The 12,417-nt window shown below is 37.5% G+C and overlaps 1 protein-coding gene across 1 annotated transcript; it reads right to left on the bottom strand.

The window, feature by feature from the left end:
• Window positions 1–3,313: 3,313 nt before the first annotated feature.
• On the bottom strand, window positions 3,314–7,102 carry LOC105441928. The gene is made up of 3 exons (XM_030972210.1): window positions 6,910–7,102; window positions 5,624–5,750; window positions 3,314–4,689 (listed from the first exon to the last, which is right to left on the bottom strand). Exons 1-3 carry the CDS (start codon window positions 6,971–6,973, stop codon window positions 4,398–4,400), a joined length of 483 nt encoding a protein of 160 aa, XP_030828070.1. The 5' UTR covers window positions 6,974–7,102; the 3' UTR covers window positions 3,314–4,397.
• Window positions 7,103–12,417: the final 5,315 nt, after the last annotated feature.

The raw sequence follows: 12,417 nt of genomic DNA, 5'->3' as shown, positions 1-12,417 counted from the left end.
TTTTACTTTCTCTTGGGGCTGATATTTCTCAGTTTTGAATGCTTTAATACATTTTTTTTCTAAAAACTGTTTACTGAAATTTTTTTTTTTTTTTTTTAAAGTCAACCGTAGATTTCAAGATTTTTGAGTCGGGGGCAATACAACACCTTTTTTTTTTAGGCCTCCTACAGAAACATGCTATGTACCAATATATTTATTGAAATTATTTAATATACCTCATTGATGGTTTACGGTAAGGCATTTTCTTATTAAAGAGGAAAATAGTGTGTACCGTTATGTCTATTTTAGGATACAATGTTTATTACATGTAGGTTAGGTCATTCTTTCTGTTGAAGCATTACAAACAATGATCTGTATTTGGCTGTTGGTTAATTACTACAGTGAGTGATTCATATACTGTAGGGCATCACATGTATTTATGTCCTACCTCCACAATCATGAAGTGTCTTTCTAAATCACACTAATTCTTCCTTCCTTGTTCAGTCAAATTTTCTATAAAAACAACAGCTGTTTGTTTTAGTGTGTACCGTAAACTAACTTATGCTCTATCCTGCATTTATACAGTATACACTATATGTGGATTTAGATAGCAGTTTAGGTTTGTACACTTTATACAGACATTCATAGTACCGGTACATGTTTTCAAAACGTTCATGTTACCGTAGTGGTTGCAGTTTCCATGCTGCTTTTCCTGTTTTCCACATATGATATCCTGATGGTGCACTGCGTGATTTTTTTTTCCCCAGTTGTGTGGATTCTATTTCACTTTGTTTTATGTTGCTTTTTTTTAAGTGACTAATTTAGCTTCAAATGTCCTACCCACTTACTGTAATCAGTAACTCTTCATTACATGCTGGTAATGAAATATTTTGGAAATCACAATTTTTTTCCTTCAGTTTTTATGTTGGACCAAATCTGGAGTAATGTTTGAAATGTAAATGCATGACCCAGCTTATATCAGGGTTGTTGGTGGACTGTTCTGCATGCTCTGATTAAGTGTCTTATTCTGTAGTTAAGTGTTTGGAAAATGTAAAATGGTTTTCATTATTGTCAGAGAGTAAAATAATTTTGGTTTATCTGTGATATGTCTAAATTGCCTGGCTTACCGGTATGTTCTCTTAACATGTTTACATGTATGTAATGATGGTGCAATGCGTGCAATGTATGTCTTGTTATTTGTGAATGATTAAGTGCAAACTAAATGTAGGGGCGATACCAAGTATTAACAAAAAAGACTAACAAACAATTGTAAAGATCTGTGCTATCTGTGTTACTGCTACAACTGAGTTTATATTACAGTGCATTGTGTCTTTCTGTGGCATTAAATTGACTTGTAAATTTATACTGTTGATTGTAAATATACAATTAATTGGAACTTGGAAGAGATGCAATCAAAATCAATTTTGTTTTATTTTAATTTTTTTTTATTTTAATTTTAATTTTTTTTTTGGGGGGGAGGGTAATAAATTGTAACACAGTACCGGTATGTTGTATGGGTTATTACTTACAGTAATTCTAACAAATCAAATACATGTAGCAAGTGGTATTGCTTGAGGTTATTGAAGAATGATCACTTGTATCTATTGTTTGGATTCCTAGTCAAGTTCTTACTTTTTATCTCGCCCAAATATCAGAAAGTTGTGATAAACCTAGTGATAAGAATGAGCTTCTCTGCTTCATTTGCAGTATATTAATTTCTTGTATGCAATTTTTATGCTTTGTCACATAATTTTTTGGAACAGATTTTATTTGAACAATGAAATATGCATATTTCCTAATAAATAGAGAGTATCTTTACTATGATTCTATAAGATGTCTAGCTTGTCAAAATTTATTGTGTACAACAATTTTTGTTTAAATGATAATATTGTTACATGTATAAAGTGCATTGAATAAGTCAGTCTGCTTTATAAATCGTTATCCCATGTCAATTTATTTCACGAACACACAAAAGTGTGAACCTTCTTCACTCCACTCATTTAATGCATTTGTGAAATGTGTGCTACTTTAGAAATACCGGTAGAACTTTTCATGAATTTAGTGAAACAATCGAATGAGAATTTCACTTTTTTATAATATGCCTCACAGCAGCCATGAACAATTTTCTAAATTTAAAATATCTCCATCCCAATTGAATAAAGTTAGTATTTTAACTTTTTTTTTAGTCACACTTTGTGTATAGCATACATGGCTCAATTACACGCCACATGGAAAGTCTGGTTTATATAGTTTATACAACAAAGGCCGAGGCTCCAAATCATATTCACATCATCTTTAAGAAATTAGCTACCAAGAACCAATATATTCCTTAACCATTGTAATCTCCCCTGCTCTTTCTAACCCTGTACTGTTTATACATGATGTCCATGATGCAGATCTTTATTTTTAGATCATGCAAGCTGTGGTTCCATGTCCTGCTGCATGTTACATCATAAGTCAGAACAGAAAGGAAACACATGCTTTCAATTTATTGTAGTCCATGAATGCCTTTACAAACATGCAGCTAACCACCCAACACAAGTATTGCATACTTTGCAGACAACTCGCACATCACTAAAGCTTACTCAAACATTCTTTTATGTAGATCATTTTATTTAATTTAAGTATAAAAATCATGAATTTCAGTCTTTCTTGTATAAATATACACATCACAAAATATACATTTCTTATTAAAAGCATGAATAATATTTTCATCACTCTAAAGGCTTGTTCAGATATGATGGCAAAACCATGGCAAGTTTTTATGACTTGAATTTAAATGCGCCTTATATTTCTGTATCTTAACATAGAGTTCATTAAATACATGCCAGTTCTTCGTTACACGCAGTTGCCATTTGTTTACTGGTACATGTAAAAACACAGCAGCAGGTTTTTTTGCAGCGGTTTACCGTGTTATGTCTGAACAAGCTTTTATGACTGATAAAATTGTCTTTTCAGAGCCAGAAAGGCGTTAACTTTGGTATGTGAGTTAACATCCTTCTTGCTCCAAACGGGTGACATAAGGATATATTTCAAAGGAAATGTAACTATAAGTGAGTCTTAAATGAATGTAAGAAATCAACCAATCTACAGTCATTCGCTTACAGGAAGTGGAACTCTTAAAAATTCAGTTTACAACAATTCCAAAGATTATAGTGTGGCTCATTAAATCTACACCCACCAACCTTGCTGAGTGTACAATGTAATCTTAATTCTTTTGGAAGTTCTTCTATAATTTCAATATCTTTCTTCTCACAACCAATAACAGTATTTTGTTGGCCCTAAATGATCAAAGTCCCAAAGTATTTATCTTTTAAGTTGTATCTTTATCTTCATGTCCTAGCCCAAATTGTACCTTTTTTTCCTTGTGACACGGGACTTAGTGATTGCCTTAAAAAAATGTGCACTCTGCATGATATATTTGTAATGATTTTTTTTTCTTTTTGCCCTATTCATAATTCGAACAGAAATATGACGCCAAATAAATGCTATGAATCATCGTCGTCTTGAACGTTGATGACATACAATTAAATCAAGATATATTAAATGATTTATTTATATCTCTATCCTGAAAAAAGCTAATGTTTGTATTCCCTAATCATATATTTTAAAATTGTAAAAATCAATCCATGTTGGTCAAACTCTTTGGTTAAAAATATACATCAGAAATATTTCAGTAATAACAAGTCAAAAAACGATACTCAATGTGTACAAATTTGAAAGTACAATATTGAAATTATAATAGTTTTACTAATTTCTTTAATGTCCTCTGAAGACTACAACTTTTTTCTTGCTGTATTTACTCTTAGCAGTTTATATTTCTTTTCCATTTATACCAATACTATACCTACTAGGACTAAAGCCATCAATGCAACGTCATATGTTTAGTACTATTTTTATCCTAGAGTTATGTGTAATGTAGTATTTGAAAGAAATTTAACAAAGATCGGTCTTTCAAACTTTCAAAATATTAGATCATTCTAGATCATTCTATAACAAAAGCGTTCCTTGGTGTAATGAAACAATGTTAAAAGGGCTCAAGCATTCACAGAATTTCTTCTTACCAGTTATTAGCTTCACCTAATTGTACATTAATGTCCTGATTCATAAAAAGAAAAGATTAGTTCAAAGATTGTTTCATTAATAATGCCATCCAAGGTTCATATCATGTCACGTTCATTATCAAACTAACATGATCGCAAAGGCTTTCAATAAATCAACTCAAGGGTAATTTCAATGCTCTATTGTACTGCCAGTGGAAATCATGTTCCAATTACAAAATTGTTATCAGGTTCCTTGATATCAAAAGGTGAAGGACAATGATATTAAAATTGCTTTAGGAAGATTTTTCATAAGTCTTTGCGATTGTCTTAATAATAGTACTTTAATACACAAGACCACGCAATCATCGGGAATGATCACTGTTTGACATAAGTGGTTGTGGTAGTGGCTCCCATTGGAGGGGCGGTAGGTTGACCGTAGCCTGTGCTGTTGTAGTTCGGTTGAGCTGGGTAGGTGTTGTACACGTAGGTGGTCCTGGTAGTTGAATTAGCCGGGTAGGCAACAGGGGTTTCATTGGACACCACCACATAGCGGTTGTGACGTCTTCGACTGGCCAGCCAACAGCATGGGCAGCAGGCACAGACAATCAGGATGAAGAAAAAAGATATGAAGAAGCATGTTGTCACGATCGCACCAATCGCCCATGTCCTGCCAGTGGAGAAAAGGGTAATGATATCATCTAAACAGAATTGCTTTCATAGAGGTTTACTTTCAACAAACTTTTCTCATGTACTCCTCATTCATTTCATGGATGATACTACAAATGGCCTGCCATTGGAGAAAACATTTTTAGAATGGCTTTAAGAGACATTTACTTTCACAAACCTACATGTATCACTATGTCAGGTATTCCACTGAAATATATTTATCTATGAATAAAATTACAAATAGCCTGTTATTAAAGAATACAATATTGTTATTGGAAAAATAAATATCAAAATGTGTTTACTTTCACAAACATTTTTTTTTGCATTCCCCTTCAAATCCCCATTCAATCAGATTTGTAGAATTATTTATAAATAATGATGACAGTGGGTGCATCCAGAACATGTTATGGCAAACTTTGTTTTAGGTTTGATTTTGACACAGATATAGGGTTACAGTTGCAATTGGGTTTTGGGTTAGGTTCAGATCGAGTAAGGGTTGGATATCTTCTGTGGTGCAGTTGGCGCCAGAGCTTGTTTATTTTATTTACAATCTGATATTGAAATATAAGAAACAAATCCTTGTAAGCCCAGGTTTTATATTGATTTCATTGTGCCTCACCTTTCTTGCTGTTTACAGTATCTTTTGAGAAAGCTAGGTGCACCATTGAGATTGTCAAATGAATAATTCTTCTTAAAATTGTAATTTGGATACAAATTCCTTGTTGTTACTTGTCAGGTTTTGTTTTTTTTTTTTTGGGGGGGGAGGGGTCTTTGTTTGTTTTGTTTTCTTCTTCTTCTTCCTTTTGCCATGATGTGTAAATGTGAAATGCTATGAGGGCATCCTTTTAATACCAAAACTGTTGTACAGTTAAAAAGAAAAGAGAATATATATAACAAAATGATTTATTGAAGAAAAAAAGTTGACTGGGCCTTACGCAAGAATAGTTGGATTACAACATTGCTGAATCCCGTTGATACTACAACAGGTCGTCCAATCGTATGAGTCGTATGGCCTTGGGCAAGAAAACCCATAGTCAGATGGGCACATGTCTCCATAAGCACCTGTCAAAGAAGGAATATACAGTTTTCATTTTGTTTTTTTATGACCAGGTCAAGAATTTTATAGGTAAAGGTACACAAAGCTTTAAGCACCGTTTTTATTATTATTATTATTATCACAAAGTCCAAAATATCCTGTGCAAGCAAAATTATGGCTCTCAAATATCACCAAGAAAGGAAGAGTATGACTCCTGTCTTAATAGAGGCCCACTGGCTTCCATGGTAATACATGGTGGTGGTGGGGGGAGGGGGTTATATGCCCCCCTCATCCCACTGTACCTGTACTGTAGTTAGAGGAGATAATGATAGACTAGTGTAGCAGGCAGGTGCATGCTATGCATGGACATAATTAAATCCAGAGTGGTGGTGGTGGGGGTGGGGGGGGGGGGGCAGGCAGACAAAGATTTCTTCCATAAATTTTGTTTTTTTATTTATATGGAAACAAAGAGCAGAATACTCAAAATCGAATTGACATGTTCTAGTAATGCTCAAAGTTCAAAATGAAACTATTATTTTACCTAGATTAAAAAAGGCCCCTTCCAAATATATCAGAGCAATTTTTGCCCAAGGGTGAAAATTCTTGAGATATTATGACTTAGCTACATCAATATTAAAAGATAGTGAAACTGAAAGAAAGGGACTTTGTCCAATTAAGTTGGGTGTTTAAGGCCAAAATACAGAAATGATATGGACATCAGGCAAAGTAGGACTGAAATTCATTCATAGCATTTACAGAATGATGTACAAACAACCATTGGAATGAGACAGATGAGATGTCACTGGCTAAATAATATCATTGTACATAGCTAGAGACATGTAAACAAATAATCTACAGTGAAAAAACTTCTCCCTACCAATATACCATGTCATTCATCGTCTTGGCGAGTATCATTGAGTAATACTAGCCTGTACCAGTGCTGTACTGAAGGTTATTGAATGTAGTTATAAATAACGAAAATAAGAAAATACATCAAAAATTGTTCAATCTCATGTTCACGTGATCGTGACAGATCAAAGTTCAAATCACAATATAGATATAAGGGAACTAATTTGTGCGCATCAGTACACTGTGAATCATGAGAATTAAACGCACTAATTAATACACAATATTGTTTATAAAGATATAATTCATCCACTCCCAGAAAAGAGCTCGACAACTTACCATCAATTAAGGTGAATACTGCGACGGCAAGACATAGTGAAATCGTTCTTGATATAACAGACATTTTGGAACTATATCTTCTTCTCTTCAGGTCGTTTACGGATATCAGCAAAATTGCGCAATGTAAATGTGAATCAAATCATGTGTTCAGTTTATTCACGTACGTGCTGCAAAATATCATCGTTGCATAGGTTGTTTATCTTTGGTAATTACCCCTTGACGTATGATATATTGATGGGAGCAAAGTCCAATGATCAAAGTGTTTTCCTCTCAGTTTCAGGCCCGTACATGGGTGTCGATCCCGGGGGGGGGGGGGGGGGGGAATGGGGGGATATATCCCCCCAATATTTCAGGTGGGGGATGGCCTGTACAATCATCCCCCATATAATTCACCATAAAAAAAAAAAATTGTTAAATCAATAGCATCATAGAAATGCAGTGCGCCAAATGCAAAGACGCAGCGTTAAAAAGCAATGAGACAACCGTATATGAGAAACGAATAAATTGAATTCTCGCTAGCTCATACGGCTTCATCCAAATTATTGATGAATTTATTCAATTTGTTGAAGTGTCCCCCCAGGCGCGGATCCAGGATTTCTTAGGGGGGGGCCCAAATTTGAAATTATGCGAGCCAAATATTGGTACGTAATGGTGACCAACAGTGACGTGATGCGGGGGGGGGGGGGTCGGTGCAGGGAGGGGCGAATTTCCCCCTCCCTCCTCCGCGAAACGCGGAAGCTTTGACGTTTCATTTAATTATTAGAAAAAGAAGACGGTTCGTTGTACCGTTCTCGAAAATAAATCTCGTCTGAGTTTAGATTTTGCCCCCTCGCGCGAAGCGCGGAAAATTTTAGGATTTATTAAATTATTAGAGAAAGAAAACGATTCGTTGTAGAGTTCTCAACTCTAAATTCTCGTCTGAATTCATGTTCCCCCCCCCCTATCGCGCGAAGCGCGGAAGCTTTTAAGTTTCCTTAAATTATTAGAGAAAGAAAACGATTCGTTGTACCGTTTTCGAAAATAATCCTCGTCTGAATTTAGATTCTCCCCCCCCCCTCCCGCGCGAAGCGCGGAAGCTTTTACGTTTCATTAAATCATTAGAGAAACAAAACGATTCGTTGTACAGTTCTCGAAAATAATTCTCGTCTGAATTTAGTTTTTCCCCTCTCGCGCGACGCGCGGAAAATTTTAGGATTTATTAAATTATTAGAGAAAGAAAACGATTCGTTGTACAGTTTTCGAAAATAATTCTCGTCTGAATTAAGTTTTTTCCCTCTCGCGCGACGCGCGGAAAATTTTAGGATTTATTAAATTATTAGAGAAAGAAGACGATTCGTTGTAGAGTTCTCGACTCTAAATTCTCGTCTGAATTCAGGTTCCCCCCCCCCTTTTAAGTTTCCTTAAATCATTAGAGAAAAAAAACGATTCGTTGAACCGTTTTCGAAAATAATCCTCGTCTGAATTAAGATTCTCCCCCCCCTCCCGCGCGAAGCGCGGAAGCTTTTAAGTTTCCTTAAATCATTAGAGAAAAAAAGACAATTCGTTGTACCGTTTTCGAAAATAATCCTCGTCTGAATTTAGATTCTCCCCCCCCCCTCCCGCGCGAAGCGCGGAAGCTTTTACGATTCATTAAATCATTAGAGAAAGAAGACGATTCGTTGTACCCTTCTCGACTCTTAATCCTTGTCTAGATTCAGTTCCTCCCTCCCTCTCCCCCTCCTGCGCGAAGCGCGGAAGCTTTGACGTTTCATTAAACTATATGAAAGAAGGCAATTCGTTGTACCGTTCTCGAATCTTAATCCTCGTCTGAATTCAGTTCCCTCCCCCCCCCCCCTCCGCGCGAAGCGCGGAAGCTTTTACGTTTCATTAAATTATTAGAGAAAGAAGACGATTCGCTGTACAGTTCTCGACTCTTAATCCTCGTCTGAATTCAGGTCCCCCCCCCCCCCTCTCGCGCGAAGCGCGGAAGCTTTTAAGTTTCATAAGATTATGAGAGAAAGAAGACGATTGGCTGAACAGTTCTCGACTCTTAATCCTCGTCTGAATTTCGATTCTCCCCCCTCCCGCGCAAAGCGCGGAAGCTTTTATGTTTCATTAAATCATTAGAGAAACAAGACGATTCGTTGTACAGTTCTCGACTCTTAATCCTCGTCTGAATTCAGGTCCCCCCCCCCCCTCTCGCGCGAAGCGCGGAAGCTTTTAAGTTTCATAAGATTATGAGAGAAAGAAGACGATTGGCTGAACAGTTCTCGACTCTTAATCCTCGTCTGAATTTCGATTCTCCCCCCTCCCGCGCAAAGCGCGGAAGCTTTTATGTTTCATTAAATCATTAGAGAAACAAGACGATTCGTTGTACAGTTCTCGACTCTTAATCCTCGTCTGAATTTAGTTTACCCCCTCCCCCTCCTGCGCGATTCGCGGAAGCTTTGACGTTTCATTAAACTATTGAAGAAAGAAGGCGATTCGTTGTACCGTTCTCGACTCTTAATCCTCGTCTGAATTCAGGTCCCCTCCCCCCCCCCCCCTCCCGCGCGAAGCGCTCAAGCTTTAAAGTTTCATAAGATTATGAGAGAAAAAAGACGATTTGCTGTTCAGTTCTCGACTCTTAATCCTCGTCTGAATTCAGGTTTCCCCCTCCCGCGCGAAGCGCGGAAGCTTTTAATTTTCATTAAATCATTAGAGAAAGAAGACGATTCGTTGTACCGCTCTCGAAAATAATCCTCGTCGGAATTAAGTTCCCCCCCCCCCCCTCCATCCCGCGCGAAGCGCGGAAGCTTTTACGTTTTATTAAATCATAAAAGATTGGTATAACCGTTCTCGCCTCTGAATCCTTGTCTGAATTTAGGTTCCCCTCCCGCGCAAAGCGCGGAAGCTTCACGTTTCATAAGATTATGAGAGAAAAAAGACGATTCGCTGTACCGTTCTCGATTGTTAATCCTTGTCTGGGGCGGCGGCGAAGCCGGCCCCGGAAGCTCAGAGGTTTTAGGCGTTTAATTAAGGTCATATGAGCATATTTTTTTTTGTATACCTTATTATTTCGTGACACTGGCAGGTAACTATTTGGCGTTGGGTCCAGGGGGCGGAGCCCCCCAAAATCAGGGGCTTTAGGAATTAAATTACCGTCAGATGAGCATCTAAGGGCCCGCCGTAGGGCCCTTGGTGGGATCCAGGGGGCAGAGCCCACGGAAGCTTAGGGGTTTTAGGCATTTAATCACGGTCAGATGAGCATATTTTGATGCCTCATTATTTGTTAACACTGGCAGTTAACTATTCTTTCTTTCTTGCTCTCATTCTATTTTATTTCTCTTTAATATACTTTTTCAAACAAAGTGTGGGGGGGGGGAGAGCTCGAGGCTCCCGATCCCCACCGTACCTCGGGCCCTGACATGTAGGAATCTCAAGAATCATATTTCTTGCCTGGCTGCAAATTTAGGAATTGGTCATTTTCCAACAAACACATACAAACGTATAATTTACTAAAAAGTGAGGAAAGATCTCGGAAATGATGTAATTTCAGCATTATTTGTAATCCACCGTTGTGGAATTAGAAATAAACCACATTTGAATTTGATTTCCACTACCCCCCCCCCCCTCCCTTTCAGTACGCCAGTATCTCCTTTTTTCCTTTCCCTTTCCTTCCTTCTCTCTTATTTGTTTTATGGGGGGGGGGGGGGGGTCAACAGCCTGGGAGGCAAAGCCCTTTCGACCCCCCGATCTCCTTCTTCCCCCTTTTCTTTTCTTCTTCCTCTTCTTTCTTTCCCTTTCTCTCCTCTTTCCCTTTCGCTTCTTTTCCTTTTTTCTCTTTTTTTTTTTTTTTTTTTTTTGCGGGGGGGGGGGGGGGGCAAGGCCCGCTCGGCCCCCCCCCCTGGATCCGCGCCTGTGTCCCCCCCCCCCCCATTTTTCTGCTTGAAAATCAAGTTATAGGTACAATTCAGTTGCACACTGGAACGGTTTCACTAATAACAATTGTGTACTACCTATATAAAATTCGCATTGTTGTATTGTTTCCTTTACCTAGACCAGACTGAGCGTCCTCCTCCATGGATGTATAAGAGGAGCTATTAAAGGGTAGGTGCGTGGGTGCGTGCGCCCCCCCCCCCCCCTTGTAGTTAAGAGCCTGCAATTTTCATGTGATTTGATAGAATCGTTAGTACAGGCCATTTCCTTTCTGACTTTCTAATGAAACTTATTCATAACAGGTTAATGAAATTATTTGTAACGAGGCACTTTATAAAGATATTACAGTAAATTTGATTACATTATGAACATGGTCTATTGACAATAAAGCAGCTTGTTCGACGTCAAATAAGTTTTTACTATTTCCGAATATAACTTTCCAAATCAAGAAAGGGACCTTGTAATGAAAGGCTATCATAAACAATTACGATCGCTTCCATACAGCATAACGCTTTTTATATAGAGTATCACTAAGGGCTAAAAAAGAGAGAATATATGATTATGTTTCAGTTCTCTTCAAACATTCAAATTTGTGTAAAAGGGACAAAAGGAGTTTGTTTTGGCCATAAGCTTAATTGGCGCGATAGTACCATCCGCCAAGTCCATAATATCTCTTGTAAAGCCCTTCACAAAAATCGGATCATAATCTAACCTTTAAAGCCGTCAGATTGCGTTGCTATATTTTGTCGATTCTACCATGGACCTCTACCCTTTGTCAAACGGAAACAGATGATTTTCGACAAAATACAATAAATTGGCAAAAGTCCTGTCTGGAACCTTTTTTTTTTAGGTCAGATTTTTTTCTCAACCCTGTGATCTCGGAACAAACTTTGTCAAAAGAAACGAATATGTCTCATCACAAAATATTTAAACATAAAGAGTCCCATTTGGGAAGTTGTTTCATTTTATAGTCCGAAAAGAAAACAGAAAGTTTCCCTAATTCGACTCAAATTTTCAAAAAACCACCACCCCCCCCCCCCCCCAATAAAAAAAAAACCCTCGGTGGTGTGAAGAAAATTCTTTCGGTCCGTTTCAACTTTGTTAAATCAATATATTGCTTCATGGTCTCCCTGTAACAAAAATGTTATCTGACTTCAAAACTCATAGGAGTCGGGCGGGGGGAGGCTAAGATAGACCCCCCCCCCTGCTGCCTTAGCATGTCCGTCATCTACATCTGCTATTTTCAGGGGCCCCCCCCCCCCAAAAAAAAAAAATAAATAAATAAATAAATAAATAAATAAAAAAAATAAAAATGAAACGACTTAATTCCAACGGCATTTGAAAGGTAGTACTAATTAAGAACTTCCCTTAAAACAAAAGGGCTTGAATATATCTTTTTGTGTGAAAATAACGACCGTTAGTTGACGGATCGAATTTAGTGATCGCGGTCGTTTAATTAATTAGTCTGATTTTCAGACCCTTGTAGGCCTACCGAATGGTCGTGCGTTTTGTACTGCGCAAAGAATCAATCAGTTTCATTTAGGCCTTTACCAAAAATGGACTATTGATGCAGACAAATGCTCATGTATACCCTTTACAGCTCATGTTATG

The sequence above is a fragment of the Strongylocentrotus purpuratus genome, unplaced genomic scaffold (genome assembly GCF_000002235.5).
Source record: "Strongylocentrotus purpuratus isolate Spur 01 unplaced genomic scaffold, Spur_5.0 spur5_scaffold_6, whole genome shotgun sequence".
NCBI classification, from domain to species: Eukaryota; Metazoa; Echinodermata; class Echinoidea; order Camarodonta; family Strongylocentrotidae; genus Strongylocentrotus; species Strongylocentrotus purpuratus.
The sequence above is the reverse complement of the archived record's forward strand: the minus strand, read 5'-3'. Positions and strand labels throughout refer to the sequence as shown.